General features: G+C 41.9%; 1 protein-coding gene across 1 annotated transcript in view; it reads right to left on the reverse strand.

Moving 5' to 3' along the window:
• LOC145994160 (uncharacterized) overlaps positions 1 to 22,223 on the reverse strand; it is a 93,779-nt gene extending 71,556 nt beyond the window's left edge. The window contains exon 1 of the mRNA XM_083130252.1: positions 21,646 to 22,223. Coding sequence (XP_082986378.1) covers positions 21,646 to 22,022 — 377 coding nt within the window. The 5' untranslated portion in view covers positions 22,023 to 22,223. The remainder of the gene's footprint in view (positions 1 to 21,645) is intronic.
• Positions 22,224 to 22,505: the final 282 nt, after the last annotated feature.

Below are 22,505 nucleotides of genomic sequence, written 5' to 3' on the forward strand. Positions count from 1 at the left end.
TGTGTTCGCTTCCGACGCTAATTTTGTTGTTGTGCTGCGTAACGTTAGGTATGAGGTACATGCTGTAGAATGCACGCAGAGCCACGGATTTAGGATAGACGATGTCGTCGTGCAGCGTGAGTTTCAAGATTGAAGATTCGCTCGTGAGATGGAACACGCCCATCCTAGTGATGCTGTTTGAGGTTCCACAATGCTTTCTGGAAATCCTCGATCGTAGGGTTATTTATTTTAGAGAGAAACGCGAGCACGGAAAGGCAGAGATGACCACAGTTCACGTCTCCGAAATTTTGAATGCGTTCGTCGTTGTAGTATATAGAGGTTTTGTTTGTTTTCAGATAATGAATTAAATTTGTAGGTGGAACACCTCCGAAAGAATCGAAAACGAATGCTTTATCATCATTTTTGTGGTAACATATCCAATGCGTGCCTGGATTTTCTTGACCGTCCAAGTTGACTACTCCGCATTCTCTTCTTTTAACGCTTGAAGGTAACGAGTCGGACATGAAAACTCCTCTGAAGTGTTTGATTTGTAACGGTTCGATCAGAGATTCAATGTCTCGGTTGGTGAGTGCTTCTGTTTCTTTTTTTTAAACTTCTTCATCACGCCCTTCCCTTTCTTCTCCATGGCCAGGTTGTGACGTTTCTGTTCTTCCAACTCGGCCTTGTTCTTCTTCGAGTCGATGACGGTTTTCGCGATGGCGGCGCTACCGCCGGCCAAACTTCCAAGAACGTTTCTTCTCGCGTTGTTTCTTGGTGAGTAACCCATCGAGGGTACCTAGATTTTTAAGATTGGAGTATGGTATCTGGTACACGACACCCTTGGGCTTCATGTTGATGCTCTATGTGTTATTTTCACGGTATGTTATTTATATATATATTCTGAGATTTTTTCTTGTGTAGTTTTTTACGGTATGTTATTTATATATTTTCAAGGCCTCGCAGTCGTTACACAAATTCTATTACGTGCTTCGTTTTCTTACCAAGAAGTTCCTTTGTCCCCTTGTACACAATTCGAGTTTTGTTCTCGATTAAAATAGATAGCTTCTCGTCAGATAACATGTTAGCGTATCGATCTGGTAAAATAGACTGTATTGTGCGTTGAGCAACAGGCGTACCTTGGGACCATACTGGGTAGAAACGATTGAACCGGAAGTTATCGTGTAAGGTTTGTCGACTTCCAATTCCTGAATTTTTACATACTCGACTGACAAATTTAGCATTTGTTTTAATGCTTGGAGATCACTTATTTTTTCAGTCGTCATATCAAAAAAAATTTCAAAGTGTTAGAGAGAAATTTAATTGTTTTTTCACGATGTGTGTTATTTATATATACCGAAGATTATTTATTTATATATCAAGTTTTTTTTTTTTGACACGTATATATATTATTATTTTTTTTAACAGAGGAAGAAAGTCCGTGCTTCGGAAAACGCGATGATGTGCGTAATGATATCTTCCGTCTCCTGCATAGACTTGTACCAATCTACTGTGTACCGTCTTCTTCCCTGCCTTGCCTCGTGCAATTCATCGAACCTATCGTTTAATTTCTCCCCTGCGGCCAAAAGCAGAATGTTGAGATCAACGCACCTCAGGCCACTGATCTCCCGAAGACGGTCCTTGAGAACCATTTCACAAGGGATGCGAAATTCCGGCGTTGTTCTTGCTATGATCACAAGTTTATTAACATCTCTGTTAACTACCTTTTTGAATATTTTAGATAGTAGTTCGTGCGGCAAATCAGTTATGCGAGACATGTTGTTATTATTATTATTTTTTACTCTATGTTATTTATATACCCCACCCCAATTTTTGTTTCGTGTTCATGGCGATGGTGGTGCCTAGTGCGGCGACCCGTTCACCCAGCGATGCGTCTCTGCTCACAAACCTTTCGAAAGCTGCGTGCTCTAACTTTCTGTCTGCTTCGTGACGTGCATCCAGATCCGTCTGCGTGGTGTTGTAGGCGATGTCGTGATCTTTGCATGCCGCGTTCAACGGATTCACACCCTTGTCTCCTCTCTCCAATCTTTTCTCGAGTTTGGTACCCGGTCCGCAGTACTGGTAGCCAGGTAAATGCATCTCGAAAGGTAACTTGTTGATGATGTCGTTCACGAGTCCCTTTCCTTCAGCCACGTTCCAGAATCTCGGAGGCAGCGTGTTGATGATTTTGATCAGGTAACCTATGCCCTTGTCGTCGTTCACGATGAAGTTGGAAAGTTTCGTGCTGATCATGTCCACGATGCCAACCTTCTCGTTGTAGAAATTACGATTGCCTGCATTCTCTTCGCCGGCTATCACCAACAATCGGTCCACGAGCTTCCTAACGTCGTCCACCCAAACGAATTCTTTGGGTAACGTGTTGTAGCGTTTGACGCCGCTGCCTGTTTTGACCTGGTTCCAAATCGGTTTGATGAGATTCCTGTACTTCTCGCCGCTGCTCGATTTCACCCTATTCTGCGAGGCGTCGTTGTTCTGGTACAAGGCATCCGTCATGATCAGAATTTCCTTGTAACTCTGGTAATCTTCGTCGGTGTAATCTTTCGGCTGCTTTTTGGCGACGAGTTCCCACAGTCCCACCGTACCCGGATACCTGGTCCAACTATCCTTCTCGCCTAAATTGACTTTAATGTCGTTGGCTTCGAAGGTCACCTTCGATTTCCCAATCTTCCACACCACACCACCGCCTTCGTTGGTTTCCATGCTAGGATACACTCCGAACACTTCATCCTTGTCGAATTTCCCCGTACTCAGGTAGTCTCGTGCCAAAGGCCCCAACTCAATTTTATCCGAAGATGTGCTACCAATGGCTCGACGTCGTGCCGGTGCATCCTTCAGTTCGAACGGCGTCGAAGGAATGCTCGAAATGGGCGTGGGTACAGCGTAACTTTTAGCTGCGAGCGGTACGAGTTCATTAATCAAATTTTTATTTTGTTCAGTGACACTTTTAATTTCTTTACCTAGACTGCTGATGGCATCGATCACGGGTTGATCCTGACGTTTCTTCTCTTCGTAGAATCCGCGATTCTCGGATTTCCAACCTTTGAAGCGTTTCGCGAGGTAATCGCGAAGCTTGAGATTTTCGTCTTCGATTTTTCGTTTCGTCATAACGTTTATTTATATACGTCGTTTCTCACAACGTTGCAACGTTTAGAAAGTCGTTGATTTTGTTTCTGTATTTTCCGTCGTTGGGTTTCCTCGTCATGTCGATCGTCGCGAATCCGAAATCGTCACCGTTCCAGCAAGTAGAGCAGCAGCCTTCCGAAAATTGATTGTAGTTCATGTCTCCGCCTACGTAGTCATCGTACGCATGCTTGAGGTTGGTGTGATCTTGACGAAACAAACATATGAAATTAGCGTTGTCGCGCACTAACTGTTTGGAATTTTGGAAAACGTTTGAGCTAGGTAAAAACAATCCATTCCTTTGTGACGACCTTGCGTGAAAAAGTTGCGAATTTCATTTTGATTTTCCAGGATGGCGTCGTCGAACACAACAACTGAATTTTCACGACAATCGTCGAGTGGTTTTATTTCCGAGGCGAACGTTGCAATGTCCAGACCATCGTACAGTTTCATCAGTTGCTGGTATTTGGATTGCTCCAAACTTTTCGAGAACACGTACAGGTGCCTGTTCTTCCAATCTAACCAATTCGGTGCGAGGAGAAAATTGTCCACGAGCAGTGTTGTTTTCCCACACCCCGAAGGACCTACGATCAGACAGCGGATGCTGTCGGGAAGCAACTCACCGTTCTTTTTTTTTCTCGTTTGACTTTCCGGATCCGGTAGACGCTTCACCACGTTCCACGTACTCACAAGATCACTTCGTTCGCGTCGATCCAACTCTTTTCCGGAAGTCCCAGCCATTTGACCAAAAGTTTGTCACCTTTCCTACGCAATACTTTCTCGATGAGGTACGTGTCGGGGTGTTTCGTTTTAGAGAGTTCCTCTTCGTAAAATCTTACTTTCAAAATCTCGCCGCCACTATCTTTTATTATATACGTGTGTCGGTTTCCAGGTAAAACTCGAACCACCGTAAAAAGTTCCATGCTCCAATTTTTTGTGAATCCCTTCTCGAAGGTGCGTTTGAATTTGCTGATCCTCACCTGGTCTCCAATTTTGTATTTAGCTTTTTTTGTCGTGGGTGTGTACTTTGGACAGTAAACGGTAGAAATTAAACGCTGCTCGTCAGATTTCGTAACGTCAGCTGGCTTCATGCCTATCGTTCTGTGTACCGTATCATTATAGGTGTCGACGAGTTCCGGCAGGATGTCGACCCATTTGTAATTTCCCCGAAGCGTGAATCGTTTCCACATGTGTGTTTTCAAGGTTCGATTAAATCTTTCCACGATGCTGGCTTTGATGTGACTGAAGGTCGAATAATGTTGAATCTTGTGTTTTTGAATAAACTTTTGGAATACGGCGTTGTAAAATTCTTTACCGTTGTCCGTTTGCAGAAACCGTGGTCGTCTGCCACCGCTTTCGCGAAAAATTGTCTTGAATGCTTCCGTGACGCATGTTCCCGTTTTGGCTTTCAAAGGTAGAGCCCATGCGAATTTCGAAAACGTGTCTATGACGGTGAGGAGGTACTTGTTGCCCTTGTTCAATTTATATACATTTTTCAAATTGCCACTGCTCATCTCCACGAGGTCACTTTGCCAGAGGTCGTCGATGCCTTTGGTTACCACAGCCAAACGTTCGTAGTTGCGGCGTGCAGGTTTATGCAATTCTTCGACGATGGCTTGCCTAGACATTTTTTTAGAGATTACGTTTCAAGAGAAGCACAAGCGTGATGGGATTCAAAGAGGGTGGCACCTCGCTCGTGTTTTGAATGATCAGCTTATCGCCGGCACTCACGTCGAAAACGGTAAGATCTTCGTCTTCGTGTATTTCATATATGTTGCGCGTTTCGTTCCAACGTGCCAGAGGAATGTTTCCTGCTTTCTGGACACCACGATTCGATATCAAGGTCATGGTGGGAACGCTAGCTTTTCTACCGTGAGAACAGTACGAAAATTCGTTTATCTGAATCGTGCCATCGAGGAGAAACTTATAGTACGGATGATAAGGATGCAACATGTACAGTTTGTTACCTTCGACGAACTTGGAGATTCTCTGTTGATTGGGTACGCTGTTGATTTCGATGGCTTGCAGAGAATGCAGTTTAGCGAATTTAGTGTCGACGCCGAGCAGATTACTGTGAACTTGTCCGAGTTTATTTTCGATGGGCAGCAAATGCTCGACTATGGTATCCGTTACGGCAGAAAACGACGGTTTGATTTTCACTTCCACGTTCAACTGCTTGTAGTTTTCGTTGAGTTCTTGCAACTTGGCACCGAAAGAAGCCAGCGTCGATTCCTGCGTGGATTCCAGCACTCCGACTTGATCTCTGATGTTGACGACGATGTTCTGAAGGTTCTCGACTTGATTCAATTTCGAGCTCTTCTCGGTAAGATCGTTCACGATGCTTCGCATCTCTGTAAACTGCGTGTGAAGGTCGGCGACGCTCTGCGAAGTGGGCAGCGTCGACACCAGCGAACTAATTTCGTCTCGAATATGTTCCACGTTCGCCGTTTCCGTTTCTAGTCGTTTCAGCATTCGAGATATGTTTCTTTTCAAAGCGTGCAATTCTTTGGAGGTGGGGAGATTGGCCACCCTACTCTCGAGATCGCTCAATGAACTTTTGATGTCGCTCGATTCGGATAGTGCCGTCACCGCCGTTTTCAATTTTTCCAAATCTTCGCTCGAAGGCACGCTCGTCCGTAACGATTCCAAGTCACCCTGTATGTTGTCGAGTACGTGATGAAAATGAGCGAGATTCGTTTCGACGTTTAAATTTTCTAAATATTCGATTTTATGCTGAACCGTGCTCAACGTGTCTTGAATGCTCGTCAACGCTCTCGCTTCAGCGTCAATATTTTTAATTTCTTCGTTGATCAATTCCAAGGATGCCTGAAGCGTAGCGATGGTGGTTTGAATGTGTTCGAAATCTTGATAGGCCTCCAATTGAATTTTTATGTTCGCGACGCTTTTACCGATGACCTGCAGTTCGTCCGACGATGGTAGGTTCGTCATGGTATCTTCCAAAGTCTGTAACTTGGATTTAATTTCTTCCAACGTGCCGGTGAATTCTTCTTGTAATTTGGAAACGACGACGTGCAAGCGTTCTACATCAATATCGTTCACAACAGTTTGAAGTTCGGAGAAATTCTTTTCGATTGCGGAAGTTCGTTTTTCGATTTCGAGTTTCAATTTTTCCAAATCTTCATTTTTCGATTGAAATTGCTGTAATTTGGCCAAATCATTTTGAAGCGAATCCACGCTCAACTGTATATTTTGAACGTTGTCGTAAGAAGGTACGTCGACATAATTTTTTATGAGCGTTTTCAGTTCGGAATCGATTTTCAGAATTGGGTCGAGACATTGCGTTTGGAGCGTAGCGATTTCCGACTCTAAACTTTTGTTTAAGGTCTCCTGCAAAGCAATCAAATCGGTCCTCAACTTCTTAACTCGAATGTCCAACATGAGAATCTCTTCTGCGTGGTCTACACGCTTGGTGTTGCCGAAAATGTCGTTAGGCATTTTTGGTTAACGGTTATTTATAATAGGATAGACGATTCGTAATTCTACGAAGAGAGGAATAAGTTTGTCGTAATCTCCGAGGAGTTCCATGTAAAGATAATCTCCCGCAGACACATCGTACGTAATGTTAGAAAGCATCTTGTCGTGCTTGATTCGAAAAATGTTCTTGCCGGTAGAAATTTTGATTTCGCCTACGTTTTCCGGATTCACGGTGATTCGAAGTTTCCCGTCGATCGGAATTTCGTAAAAATGTAAATTGTTGTTGAAGATGTAAAAAATTTTGCCGACGTCTTCATCCAATTTCGTCCAAATGCTGTTGAGGTGAATGATCAACAGACCGTTGAGTTTAGGTAACACGGAAGGTAAGACTTCATGATCTGGTATGGTTTCCATGATGATCTGTTTTTTGAAACCGAACAAGTTCATAGGCATGCTGGTTATTTATTTTTTGTACGTGCAAGATTTTTTGTTATTTTCAAATTTTTTTGGTTCGATGTTAGGTATACTTTTTTTTTCAAATTTTTGGTTTGATGTTAGGTTTACTTTTTTTTTGTTATTTTCAATTTTTTTTAGTTTGATGTTAGGTTCACTTTTTTTTATGGACATTTGTAACATTTTTTTCCATCTCTCAAACGGTTGTGTCCCCATGGGAGTGTGTGGATTCCACATTGGAGAACGCACCTCTTGTCGTCGTTGGGATCCAGGGCAATCTTCCTCACCTCGTTGGTGGTCAACACATGGTCGACGCTCTGGATGCGCTGTTCTTCTCTTAGAACCGACGACCTGGTCTTGAGGCAATCGACAAAGTCCTCGAATGTGAGATGCTCCCGAACCACCTGTCTGCCGACACCCTTGGCCTTCTTGGTAACGCTGCCCTCGGCTTTGATGGCATAGGCCTTGGCGCGAAGACCTGCAAACTCGAGAATTACATCACCGTCCTTCTCGTCTTTGAGTTTGCCAGGCACCTTCTTGTTGCGGGCCAGAATACCGTACTTGTTTTGCTGGGGATAGCCCGAGGTGTCGAAGAGGTTAACCAAAGATGGAACTGTGGCTATATCCCCGTACGCGTCGTCCGTGCGAACGTGGTACACCAAGCTGTCCGTGTCCGTGTAGAGTAGGCTAATATTGTTGTTATAGTGCTGGCGTAGTTTCCCATAATATATTTGAAACATGTGCAGCTTGCTCAGGTCTAATACTGAGGCGCCAACATAAATTGGCTTGTTGAGTTTCACCTCGCTTTTCCTCATATGCACCAGAGCAAGCTGTTCATTATAAATGGTCCTCGATTTGAATAACGGGTTCGCTACGAGCCTGCGACATTGTGCTTTGTTTGATATTAGCCTCACATCTACACGATTCCGTACATTCTCCATGGTTTTCCCGAACACCGCATTGTTCATAAGCTTGAAGAAATCCTTATCAAGCTCGGACGTGGCTGCGGTGCGGTGTTTGGTGTTGACTTCAATATATGGACGCAACCACGGAGAATGCTCGAACTTGAGGATGCGGTGAACTGCGTGGACCGCGACCCCTCGCTGCATCAACCACCGGAGATTCTGGTAGTGCAGGACGTAATTCTTCTTGGGCTCGAAATCCATGACGAGCTTCTTCTGGTTGGAATCGGGTGGACACTTGAACTCGGGTGCAGGGGGAAGATCGCTGAACAAATCCTGCAGCTTCTCGGAGAACTCAAGGTCCACCTCGGCAAAAAACCCATGTTCCGAATCGTCGAAGCTTTCGATGTCGAAGTTGGAGGGGTCAGCCCACTCGAAGCCTCTAAAGGGGAGTGGCTGCATCATGGAGTGCCCGTAGAGGTTATTGACGTCCGTGTACATGATGTAGCTGGACGGTTGTGAGGGGTCGTAGCCGGTGGCCATGTGGTGATTGTTGGCGCGCGAGTGTCGCTGCGACACCTGGACCATTCCACCCCGCACGGCACGTTCCACAAACAGCACCATGTCCACGTCCGAAAGAAGCTCCAGCTCGATCTTCGTCACCAGAAACATGGCTGACCACGCCAGTCCGGGGAGACTGTAGAAGTAGGCGGGGTCCAGCTGGTAGATTTTCATTGCGGTCGTACGGAATGTCTGGAACATGTCGGCGAGAAGCGTCACATCAAGTCTGAGGTAGGCGTCGTGGTAGTCCCCGAGAGTTCGACAGCCCAGCTCGCGCCACATGGACTGGGCATGGTGATATTCTTCGTCGGTGATGTTCGAGCCTCGCAGCTGACTGTAGAACTTCGCCTGGGGAGGTAGCGACGTCTCTGCGAACTTGGAAGGGTCTGTAATATATTCGTAGGGATAGACCCCCTTACGCTTGAAGAGGCCGGCGTCCAAGTTCGGAAAGTTTCCGGGGGTAATAAGCATTTGCTCGTCGCTAAGCTTCCCTGCGAGAGCATCGAGGCTGGCCGGGAGGAACCTCAGAGAGTCGAGGAAGCGAAGCTCGACGGTAGAGTGTGATCCTGGAATTCGCACCCACTTGCTCAAGCTAATGTAACGCTCCTCGTTCTGCGCCAGGACGTTGATTCGCATGTCGTCGTACCCAAGATGCTTGACGAGGTGGTGGAAGTCGTATCCCGAGCCATTGTGAAAAAACACAGGGATAAATCGCGGGTCCCGGGCCATGAGGTTGCATCCGTTGCACCAAGGACCAACATACCTACCGTTAAAGTGATCGTGGTGTTGGACTTTACGGTTGTTGGCGGTGTACTCCTTGACGCAGACAGGGCAAGCGATGGCCTCGTCGTGTCTACGTTGATCGTCGGGGGACAGTGGGAGCATAGACTTGGGGGCCAACAGTATCTTCCCTATCTCGTTGGCCTCGACAACCATCCTCTCGAGGAAGTGTTTGGCTGCGTCGGGACCGCGATACACGTAGGGCTCGGGGGCGATGTGCTGGTCTCGTCGCACCACAACGTATGCGAAACTGGATGCCTCGTGGAGCTGGTAAGGGGTGGTGGAGGAAACTTCAGGATCGGGATCGCAAGTGGACAGGGGTTTGAGGAAGGCCTCGAAATCCGCGATGATGATAGCGGGGTGCTCCACCATGGCACCGTGCATGCGGAAACGCTCCACGGCACCAGGTTCGGGCAAGACTGCCACACCCGGCTCGTTGTTACTACAGTAGAACTTGTGGCGAGCGAGCTTCTCGGCAGCGATGTTGGGGCCTCTGATGTGCTGATAATCCTGCTGTTTTTGATTGTCAAAAGTGAACAGACACCTTCGACAAACTTCTATGCTACTATGATGCTTGCTTTTTTGGCTCGACACCAACCGGGAGAGGGAACGGATAAGGGTGTAGTGGTGATGGGTCTCGTCCTTGATAAGTAGGAGATGGATTTCTCGAGCATCATTGTTGTTTACGTCACTCACCCTGATGGGGTACACCGCATTTTCGTCAGTGAGGCCATAAACGTTGATGGCCAACCGAGGGTTGTGTGTACGGGCCTCAAACTTTCGAATATCCGAAAGCGCCACCGGGTAGTCGATTCCAACCATCGCAACTTCCAGCTCTGCCTCGTAGGGTAGGTAGTGGTTAACCCGGTGTGGTTGGTTTTTTGGCTCAACTGGGTGCAACGCTGCCAGAACACACCATACGAAGCACTTGGCGTCACTGTTTTGAATGTTCAGGACAGCCTTTTTTGCCGCAATAGTAGGTGGTAAGGGGGCATAGCTGGAGGCGGAGAGAGGCACGAACTTGCAAAGTTTGACGCACAGTTCGTGAGGCTCGCCGCACAGCGAACCCCCCGAGCCCTTAGCTTGATGTTCCTCTTGTTTGGTCACCAGCTCCTCAGCAAACTTGTTGTAGATAATCTCGAGGTTGTCGACATCCGCCAGATGCAGCGTCTTCGCCTTGGTGTTGTGGCAGAAGCTGTAAATTTCATCAGACGGCTTCTTGTACTGGCAACGTAGCGATGCGTAGAATTTGGTGGAGTGCGTTGCAAGCGCATCACCGAGGATGGAAATAATTTTGGCTTGCACGTTCTCCAAAAAGCTACGCACGTCGCATAAGCCCTCCGAAGTGAGGACAAAGTCCTCTAACAAACGCTCGAAAGCAGATTGGTTCGCTTTCATCGCAGGCTTGACGCGTTTGGCGGATGGTGGCGAGTCGGCTTCCGCTTTCCTCTTGGTCGAGCTGGTTGACGGTTGTGGAACAGGTGCTCCGACGACAACTTTGCATGATGTTATATGCCTCTTCAAATTATTAATGGTAATATGTTTACCGCACCTGGGACATGGTTCGGTCGCAGCCAAATGCTTACCAGGTACGCAGGTATGACAATGTCTTGCAAAATTTTGGCTTGATATGCTTTTTTTGCACACAGGGCAACTTTTCTCAGATTGCATCTTGTTGAAAATATTTGTGGGTATGTTTCTAATTCGCAAATAGTGAAAATATTTGTGGGGTATGTTATTTAATATATTTAGTGGAGGAGTGTTACAAAATAAATGCCGTGTAATAAGAAAAAAACTTGGAAGGCTAATTCGCTATAGTGAAAATATTTGTGGGGGTATGTTATTATATATATATAGTGGAGTGCCACAAAATAAATACTGTGCAATAATTCACAATGGTGTTGGGTTTGGTGGGAGTGTGTTATTTATGTATATGTTACTTCTTGCTTTTTAATAAATCCTGTAAATAATTGAAAAAAAAATAATTAAGCTTGTGTATAGAAAACACAAAAATATTATGTGTACATAATTCTACCAAACAATCTTTTTTTTCTAACCCTCAGCCCTTTTGGCGTATGAAGTATAAATCATAATTTCAGAAAACATAGTTATTTTCTGCTCGCCATTTTAAAAATCAAACCATAAGCATTATTTATGTTTATAGTATTCGTCGAGCGATAGCAGATAGAGCAAGAATCGTTTTCCTACAACCCATAGTTGATGAATTACAAAACATCTTAGAAATTACATCTTGAAATTTTAATCCAAAATAACTCAAAAACAGCAGGCAGTAGTCATCACCCCTCCAATAAGTTGTAGAGTACTTCTAATTTTGTATCGAATGCTGTTAAAATTTTCGAATTAGAGTAAAAACTAAGCCGGCAAATCAAGTTTCTCAAAAAAATAAAAAATTGTCTGTATTTCCGAAACTTGAGGGGGTAGAATCGATTTTATTTGTTAGTCGAATAGTTCTCGTCGAATCCTATCCAACAAACCTAAAATCATCATCCTAGCTCAATTAGGAGCCGAGAAAATCAATATCTTGGAAAACGTCTTAAGATTTTTGTCTTAAGAAAATTTTCTTGACAGACCGGAAGTAACATCTTGAGATACCGGAAGTCGACTTTCTTAAAGATTGAGATATTTGTCTTAAGATGTTTTCCAAGACATTGATTTTCTCGGCTCCTATGGGGCCTAGAACTATGTAACTTTGGTCTATGTATATACCAACACTTGCTCGACCCTGTGGCCGAGTAGTTAGCACATCGCGTTGCGACGCCAAGAGTCCCGGGTTTCGAATCCTGGTCGGGCTTGGTTGTTTGTGAATGTCTATTTTATCACTCATCCCTAATCTTCGCAAATTAGCCAAGAGGTACAAAACGTAAAATAAAATAAACTAAATCAATCATTAAGTTCCGTGTTGCAATCATAAAATTAAATTTTAATTAACTTTTTTTTATCTATTTCTCTCTCAAATCTATATAGCCTGTTCATATTTGGCATGTCAGCTATTTTGTTTACGTGGTAAAAAAAATCTCAAGCTATTTTTTTTGCAAATGCTCGTTGTAGCCATAAGTATATTTGGATATAATTGCCGGATTTTATTTAATTTTAGGTTTAAAATCAATAAGCGTGCATAAAAAAAAAAACTAAATATTTTAAATAAATAAGATTCAAATAACTATGTATTTCCACTAGCCTTTGCGATGGCGCAGCGGTAGGCTTGTATTCAAGAGTTCGATACCCGTACAAGTGGTTCTTGAAACTGTAGGTCCAGTCCCGATTAGCCTTACTGTGCATAAAATAGACTTAAAACATCAAATCAATCAGTACTTCCACTAGCCGCTGCGTTAGCACAGCGATAGCCTTGTAATCAAGGGTTCGATACCCGCATAAGTGGTTCTTGAAACTGTAGGTCCAGTCCCGATTAGTCTTACTGTGCATAAAGTGGACTTAAAACATCAAATCAATCAGTACTTCCACTAACCTCTGCGATGACGTAACAATAACGTCGTTGTCTTGTAATCAAGAGTTCGATACCCGGTGGGGACATAAGTGGTTCTTGAAACTGTAGGTCCAGTCCAGATTAGCCTTACTGTGCATAAAGTGGACTTAAAAAAACGCCAACTCAATCAATCAATCAGTACTTCCACTAGATATCAAAAACACGCAACTCTCCTCTATTTTTCCTGTCTTCCTCTAACAATTTAACATATTTATTTTTTTGAAATATGCCCCGCACACATATTTCCTACCTACCAACAACGGCACACAGAAGAAAAAAAATATTCCAGCTACCAAGATGCATGCTTCAAATATATAAAAGCAGAGAGAGACATGAAACACCTTCTATATTCTCTCTCTTTTTGCATGTTTTTGTGAGTATATTTTCTTCCACAAAGGCCATACTTATCAATCAAAACCAACTCATGCGAGCTAAGAAACAAAGTTACTTACTTTTAGAAATTCCGCGGAAATACTCTTCACTGACGTTGAAAATAAAACACAACTTTCTACACCAGCGCTTTAAGTTTTATACGGTTTTCTAATGACGGACGTCAAAAATAATATGTTAGCCAACGCAACGTGGACCAATAGAAATCCAAGAACCAAATTCTCTAGAACATTCTCCCCCCTACATTTCAGCCACATCATTTTGCGTGTTGTGTTCGAAAATTCACAAGTTAATGCAGGCGTCACTAAAAAAACAGGAAGTATAACTTCCGTCGTCCCAAAGCCTACGGCAGATGGCAATCTGTGACGCACGCGATAACTATCAGGGCTATGAAATAAATAACCGGAAAATTCATTGTATTTTTTCTCTGCCACCAAGCATAGTTGCGAAGTGCATGTGGTGATTTCTGATTATTTGTATAGAAACAAAGCAACATATTTCCTGTCGCGGAAAACCCATTTCCGTCCTAGTCAGATGACGAAATTGTCAGGAAAAGAAGAGATGTACGTTGACTACGTATTTGTTGAATTTGTGTCATTGTGTCAACGTTGATAGCATATGCAGAGAGAGGGAACAAAATTGTCGTTTTTCTAGATATCCACAGGCAAAAGCGTAATATTTTTTTCAAATACAATATGACAGTCGCTTTTCGATACCGAAAAACTAAATACAATAAGTATATATATATTTACAATATTAATGTTTATTTAACATTATCTACCTACGAATTTGCCTCGAACGAAAACATGTCATAGAAAAACATTTTTCCAGCCGTAAATTCAAAAATTTTGGCCCCCGCGCGCGCGCGTATATGTGTGCGTGTGTGTGTGTGTGTGTGTGTGTGTGTGTGTGTGGCACATCGTTCCCCCGAGAGAGAGAGGTTTACAAAGGTCACGATATACAAACATTGCCGGAGTTAAAAAATTACGATATGGCGCATTCGCTCATTACTGTTCCCAGCTATAAGTTTTTTTCTCTCTCTAGCCCTTGCCAACTAAAAAAAAGTGTAGGTAGGAGTTGGTAACACTGCAAGAAAATAGAGATCATGCCTTACAAGAAAAAACCATTAAGGCGATTTTTATTTGATGATGTTGAACCCGTGTAGTGTTGCCATCCATCCATCTCTCTCTCTTTTACGGCAGTGCCGGCTCTCCTTGTTTAGTATATGTAGGTTGGCAAAAATTGCTTTATGCACTGTAAACCAAGCCTCAAGCAAAATTGCCAGCTCCTTGCTTTAGGTTAGGTTAGACAAAAAAAGCTGTAGGTGGGCTGTCGGTTGTTTAACTCTCCCCTCTCTCTCTCCTCTCTCTCTTTTTTTTGTAAAAAGCCATGGCAAAAATACCAGTAGGTTGGCAACCTTGCTTTATGCACTGTAAGGCAAGCCTCAAGCAAGGTTGCCAGCTCCTTGCTTTAGGTTACGTTAGACAAAAAACCTTGGTGATTTTTTTCGAGTAAGATGTTGGTAACACTGTGTCCGAAAATAGGGGGGGGGGTTTATGCCTTACAAGAGCAAACCATTAAGGCAAGCCCCACCGAGCTTTACTTTCGGGTGTAGTGTTGGCAACACTGCGAGAAAAAAGTTGCCAGCTCCTTGCTTTAGGTTAGGTTACCCCAAAAACCTTGGTGATTTTTTCGAGTGAGGAGCTGGCAACACTGCGCCATCAAGTGAGGATCATGCCTTACGACAAAAATCAGTAAGGCGCTCCTCACTTGATGTTGGTCAATTCCCTAATCTGCACTACTATAATCAATTAATCAATAATTTAAGCATTGTATTTAATCATCAATCTTAATTTGTTATCATTAAATAATGTATTGCATTTCACAGCATCTATTTAATTAGTTATTTTGTACAAGATCTTATTGTTAGTCTCTAGCATTTGTCAGAAACAAAAAAAGGCATCTTTAATCATACGAAGCGAATTAAATTTCTTCACCACCCCATATGCTAATCTTACACATTTTTTTGTATTCGTAGGACCAGCCCCTGTAATAGCAGCAACTGCCCCCCCCATTTGAGTAGTCTGTCCTGGGCCCCCCCATGAGTCTTGCTACGCCCCTGAGTGTCATCGTATATATATATATATATATGTGTGTGTGTGTGTGTGTGTGTGTGTGTGTGTGTCAGTATTTAGAAGATAACTAGTTGCTACAAGTACGGGTTACTTTTTTAAATTGTAAATAGTAACTGTAACAGAGTTACAGCGGAAGTAACGTTATCCATGTTACTTTATGACAATTAAATTGTTAACTTGAAAATTTGTAGCATCAGGGAGAGTGCTAAATTTGTCTATTCTGTAACTATGTCTTCTCTGGATGCTAAAGTGAAAGGATTTAAGAATCGTCTAAGGCAAGGAAGGTCAGCTTCCTTGCATTCTGAATTTAGAACATTCATTAAAAAATCATAATTTATTATTGCTTACAAGGACTTAAATTGTTTGTGGATTCCTGCACTCATTTGGAACATGGTAGTCGAGTTAGGTAAAAGCCGTCGTTAATTAAGAGAAGTGGTAAGGAATATTCACATATAGAGTAAAATAAAATGGTCATCCAAGCAAAGCTGAACTTCTTGTCCCCACATTTATTTGTTGTAATAATATAAAATATGAATTGAAATTTTCACTCATATTATACATTATCAGGTTCTATAGAGAAAAGCATTCCTCCGAAAATGAAAGAGTGGTCAAATAAATATTTTATATTAATGCTTGACCGTAGAATTTACCCTAAAAGGAAAGACGAATGGAGTTCCTGAAAAGAAGTATTCAAGGTAAGAGTTCAAAAACGTTATAAAGGGTGATCCATAAAGAACGCCGGATTTGAAGTTGCTATAAATGAAATTTATTTTTGAAAAAAAAAAAAAAGCACAAAACACATACCATTCTCATCAGGATATATTAAGGTTTAAACATGGAAAACAATATCGGGCATTTGACCCTCCCCCCCCCTACTAGCCCTACACGCAATCACTCGGGCCATGAAATTCACCATGACCCGATCATACATTTCCCCATCAAGTGTGTTAAGGACACGTCGAATTTCTTGCCTAAGTTCCAACAAATTTCGGGGTTTGTTCTGGTAAACTTGTGACTTGGTGTACCTCCACAAAAAAAAAGTCACGTGGTGTCAAGTCACAAGATCGAGGGAGGAACGTTTAGTCTCCTCGCAACGAGATTATTCTGTCCGTGAACTTCTCACGTAGTAGATTGATTGTTTCTCCTGAAGTGTGGCAAGTTGCGCCGGCTTGTTGGAACCATACATTTTCGATGTTAATTTGATCCAAACGAGGCCAAAGAAAATGAGTTAGCATTGCACGGTAACGAATTCCATCCACTGTCAGAGCATTTCCTTCTTCGTCTTCAAAAATGTAAGGACCCATCAAACCCCCACTCCAAATCCCACACCAAATCGTAACTCTCTTTGGATGAATTTCTTTTCCTGCACTCTTGGGATCTCAGATCCCCATATTCGGCAATTCTGCTTGTTTACGAACCCGTTTATATGAAAATGAGCTTCATCGCTGAAAATGATGCGCTTTGCGAAACCCTCATTCTCTCGTTCCCTTTCAAGGATTCCAGTCAACAAATTGCCGTCGTTTTCCAGTTTCAGTTCCTGCGTTAACTGCACTTTGTACGCGTGCAAGTGCAGATCTTTCGTCAAGATTATTTGCATTGTTGTTGGCGCCATATGCAGTTCTTGAGCACGACGGCAATACGATTTTGACTCACAGCAACAGAATCAAACACAACAGCAACGTTTGCTTGACTCTGGCGACTTCGAGGCGTCCAGGGTTTTTGATGTCTTGTGTTGATCCAGTTTCTTCAAATTTCTTGGTCAACCTTCGTTCGGTGCATGTAGCTGACCAAGTATCGTACGGAGTTTCCAAACAGTCACCGCGAAACTTTCACCATTCTTGTAGTGCGTTTTGACAATCAAAACTCGCTGTTCTTTACTGTACCTTTCCATGGCGTTAGCAACACACACAAACAGTAAAACAAATGAAACGCTTCTCAACACAATACCTCAATGATAACTGATAACAACAATCGTACCAACAATGCTGCCAACCAAACAAAAAAAATATGGCGTCCTTTTCAAATCCGACGTTCTTTTTGGATCACCCTTTATTTTATACTCGCATGCCGGTCCTCACAAATTATTTGACAGCACAGGGAACCGCTATTTTTTAATAAACAAGTATGAATTACTTGAAATCCTTTCCTTACTGTTATTTTTTTTAATGATACATTTTCATAATTACATGTGAGGTTTGTATTTTCTATTTCAAAATTCCAAAAAGTGAACGGGAGAGTGAACCCCCCTCCCCAGCAAATTTTGTCCATTCGAACAGTATGGTATGGTGAGATAGCATAGGTTCTGAACCCCCAGTATACACGACTGATATACATATATCTATATATACTGTAAATGTATACTACATTAAAATTACGAAATATTGTTAATAAATTATGTGGCACATAAACTGCATGTGTATTATGTTTTGAATATAAATAATATATAGAAATCGGTGGCGGCGATTGGTTTCCAAAGCTGGTATCCCTTGGTATATAAGGTTAGCATAGGTGGGAGGCAAAAGTGGGAGGCAACTGCCTAACTACATCCCATCCAAAGATCCCTGCCGTCGGACCCTTTACAGCAGCGGCGGCGCCAGGATTAATCATCTAGGGGTGCTGAGGGGGTGCCGAAAGAAATGTAGGGGGTGCGATGCTGAAAATAATGGAAACATGAAACACGCATGGATCTATCAAAACTGGGGTGCAAGGTGTAAAAACTGAGGGGGGGCAAGGACAGTTTACTTTTTCTTGGTAGATAACGTTTAGCATAGTGCGGGGGCAAAAAATAGCAAAATGAGCAAAATCTGGAGGCAACTGCACTGCTAATCGCCGCCACTGATTAACATATTATCCTTGCCTTTAAAAACAATTTTTGAACCTTTTAAATGTAACCAATGGAGGTATAAACTTGTACCTCTCGTCTGTCACTTCAGGACAAAACGCAAATTGAACAGCAACTTCGTCTTCGTGAAAATCCCTTTTGCCGCACTATCCCCAACAGCGAACTGTAAAATTTCTTCGTAAATATTAGACCTCTTCCTAACAGTTTTTGAAAAAGCCTGAAATGGTACGTTCACTAGACATGTTATGTGGAACAAATACATAGAACATAATAAGAAAACTACCCTTCACGTTATAATTGTCATTAAATACAATTTTCCGAGCACGACCGGAGATACTTTTGAAAGCAGCTGAAATTTCTGCTTCAGTGCCAGGAAGATCAAGTAGGCGGAAAATAAACCGTTTATCAGCAATGCAAGAAGAAAACAAACATATCTCACATTCAGCTATAGGCAATTATCGAAAACCAAACAGACCACTTGAAGAAACAAAACAAGAAATATTCAAAAAAACAATGCTGACTAAATTTATAAAAACGGCTGCTGATCTTTATAGCGGCTGCCGTCAGTACAGGAAAGTAGTATATCGGCATCCTTCTCAATGTTTGCCTGTTGCTATAGCTACAATAATGGTATTACTTCAGTACCTAACATTCGGCGCTCAATATGACGACATGACATAATATGACACTCTAAGGGTTAGTGTTTTCAGTTGAACGTAGGGTAGGGTGACCATCCGTACTGATTTTCGCAGTACAGTCCTTTTTTTTTTGATGGGCTGTCCTGCAGAATGCGAAGGCATGTATAAAATTAAGATATGTCCTTTCTTTCACATATGTCCTGCGAAATGTCCTGATTTCTACTCCGGTCTCCGAAGTCCAAAGATTTATTTTCTATTTATATTTTCTTTTGTTTTTTCCATGTCAACAGTTTATGCAGTACATACTTTTCTGTTGTGGTCGGGCTGGAGAGATTGAACATCCGGTTAGAACAATGCGTAGTTACCACGGCAGAGAGCAGGTTGTAGACAGTTGCGAACAAAAGGGTCAGGTGGCGCCGATCTGTCCAGTTGTTGCGGGGTGCGTAGAGTGGAAGTCTCGTTCCTGAAGTGCACGTCTCGTATTTCAACACTGTCGGGTGAAGATGCCTCCTAGGAGGAATTGTGCATTTAATTCAGAACTGAAATCTCTTTATCCATTTCTTAAACGAGGCAAAAGCGATAGTGATGTTCACTGTGAAAAATGTTCAGCTGAGTTTTCAATTGCAAACAGTGAAAGGTCTGAAATAACACGACATCTGCAAACAGCAAAAGACAAATCTGCCGACACTGCTCCTGCATCTAGTGCTACTCTTTCTACATTTTTTCGAAACAAGAATTTTGGCCCTAAAGAACAAAAATTGGCAGCAGCAGAAGCGTGTTTTGCATTTCATACAGTGCAACGTAATCAATCGTTTCGTTCCACAGACTGTAGTTCGAAACTTGTTAAGAAGTGCTTCGAACCACAATATGCTTGTGCAAGAACAAAATGTGAAGCGATCGTGACAAATGTGATAAGCCCCTATGCAATTGCAGAGCTTCAGAAAGAGTTGGATCAGGTAAATTACATTACAGTTTACACAGATTCGTCGAACCATAAAGCTACGAAATTGTTTCCATTGTTGCTGCGCTACTTCCTTCCTTTGAGCGGAGTGCACGTTAAAGTTCTGGATTTTCAAGATCAGTGTGGTGAAACGTCCGATATTGTGTCTTCGTATATCCTGAAGACATTAAATGGATACAACATAGGAACTAAAGTAGTTGGATTATGTGCTGACAACACCAACTGCAACTTTGGAGGAGCAGCAAGGAAAGTTAAAAAAAATGTTTACAGTATTGTTCAGGAATGCTTAAACAAACCAATTGTAGGTGTAGGTTGTTCTGCACATATAGTGAATAATTAATAATTGTGAACAAACTGCGATGGACTGTTTACCGATTTTCATAGAAAGTGTGGTGCACAAAATATGCTCATATTTTTACATATATACAGTACGTGAACATGCTTTACGTGAATTTTGTGACTTCGTGGAGATAGAGTTCTCAAAGCTTCTTTCTTATAGCAAAACTAGGTGGCTCTCTTTGTTGCCAGCCGTAGAGCGCATACTTAAATTCTATCTAGCATTGAAATCATACTTTCTATCACAGGACAAGTGTCCCACAATCATTAAAATGTTCTTTGAGGACTCCCTATCTGAAATATTGCTTTATTTTATCCATTCTAATGCAGCACTTTTTAATGACTTTGTTCACTTTCTAGAGGGTCAATATCTTTCTATGATAGAAGGTTCTGCATTGATTGCAGAACTCTAAACAAAAATTAGTTGACAGATATAACTGCCTTTTTTTTGCCTCTTATAGTGCAGTCGAAACTGAAAAGTCTGGAGGAAAATGGGTTTGTTTGTATGTCAAGTTTTAAGGAACATGTGCGTTCATTTTATTCAACTTGTATTGAATATATTAAGCAGTGGTCCTCTCCCTTTTCTGAAATGACTGTGTTGGATTGGGTAAAACTGGATTCGATGATCGAATGGGACAGGGTGCAAAATAGCGTACAATTTTTCAACAAATGGTCAGGAAAGCAACTTAATGATTCTTATCTCTTTGATGAAATTTAAAATGTAAGAGCGTATGCTACTCTTGAAAAACTGAAAGCATGGAACACTGCTCAAATGAGAGTAGATTTAAGATGGGTTGAGATATTCAAATATTTTCAGGAAAAATTTATTTCCTTTTAAAAGGTATTTGATATTGTACCTAGAGTTCAGTTTGTTCCTTCCAGCCACAAATGCACCCACTGAGAGAGTTTTCTCATTAATGAATAACATGTGGACTGCTGAGAAATCTCAATTGAAAACTGAAACACCTAATAATAACTAAATATAATTTCAATTGTACCTGTAGTGAATTCCATGATATGGTTATGGAAAATACAAAGTTATTACATGCTATTCACTCGAAGCAAAAGTACAGAACCATTAAGGATGATACTTAAATATTGGTACATTTGATTATGAAATATTTGTTAATTTGAAGTTATTGGAATTGTTTTAAAGACTTAAAGTGTAAGTGACATGTTCTCAACAAAATTTTGCTCACAACTGTAGTTTGTTTAATATGTCAAATTTTAAATACATTTAGTTTTCATTTTTGTTTTATGCCACTCATATACTTTGGGGATTCATCAAATAAAAGAATAATTATTTTTAAAACTTTTGTTCTTTATGTCTTTCCTTTTTTGAAGAAAGTTTGTCATGGTATGTGTGTGTACTAACGTAGGGGTTTGCGTCGCCACTGCTTTACAGACACTAATTACCGCCTTTTCGCATTGTGTTGTGTTTACGCTCTGCACTTGTTAATCCTCCAACAAACCTTGCAGATATGACATTAATAACAGCGATATGAAACATAAACTATATCCGTTTCAAATAAAGCCAGTGACATATACAAACGGAAAATGTTAAAATGCGTAGCACTTTAAAAAACTTACCTTTGTTTTCCGTTTCCATTATAAATAATGTTTTGTCCAGAAAATCCAGCATCTAAAGCCAGTCGCACTTCGTTTCCGGAAACAGCTACCCCAACATTGCATCCCTGTAAACGAACTAATTTCACCAGGTGTGGATTTCCATTTGCCTTTATAGCGTAACCGAGCAATGACCTCTCTTTCAAACCTGCAGTCTCGAGAGCTGACAGGTAACTGCAGATGTTTTGTTTTATTTGTTTTGCACTGTACGCAAAGAAAGGCGTAATGCAATCATTCACGTTGGTGTTGGAATTTTCTAAATCTTCTCGCAACTTCGATAATCTTATTTCTTCGCAGTACAGATATTTGTCTTTGTACTGGAAAGCAGACGGTGCTGACATGCTAAAACAAGGACCACAACAACTTGCACACGTGTAAGAAGTGGGAAGTTGCTACTGATACGATAAGACTTCTCTTCTTTATCCCTTGGCACTCAAAAGCTAGCAACGAAACAAGGAAATCACTGAAGGATCGCTCGACATTTTATACGGAGTACTGTTGAACACTACTGCACTTGGTTTCTGATGTACACTCTGTTTCACTCAGCTTGACAACTTCTAGAACGGTATCTCTCTCGCAAAAGTCACTATGTGTTTTCGAGCATGATAATTTACAGTTGCGCTTATCGTAATTTACCTTATCTAATCAGTACACACCAGTGGCGGCTGGCAGCTAGTATGATGGGTAGTGCCACTGTGATCAAGAAATCGAAAAATTTTCTCTAGCATATGTCATGGAAATCTAATGAAAGAGGTAATTTTAATGGAACTTTGTTTACTAAAATTGCAGACAAAACTTCAGTTCCTAAGATTGGTTTATTTTAC

Source organism: Lepisma saccharinum, chromosome 10, assembly GCF_977018435.1.
Source record: "Lepisma saccharinum chromosome 10, izLepSacc3.1, whole genome shotgun sequence".
Classification (NCBI taxonomy): Eukaryota; Metazoa; Arthropoda; class Insecta; order Zygentoma; family Lepismatidae; genus Lepisma; species Lepisma saccharinum.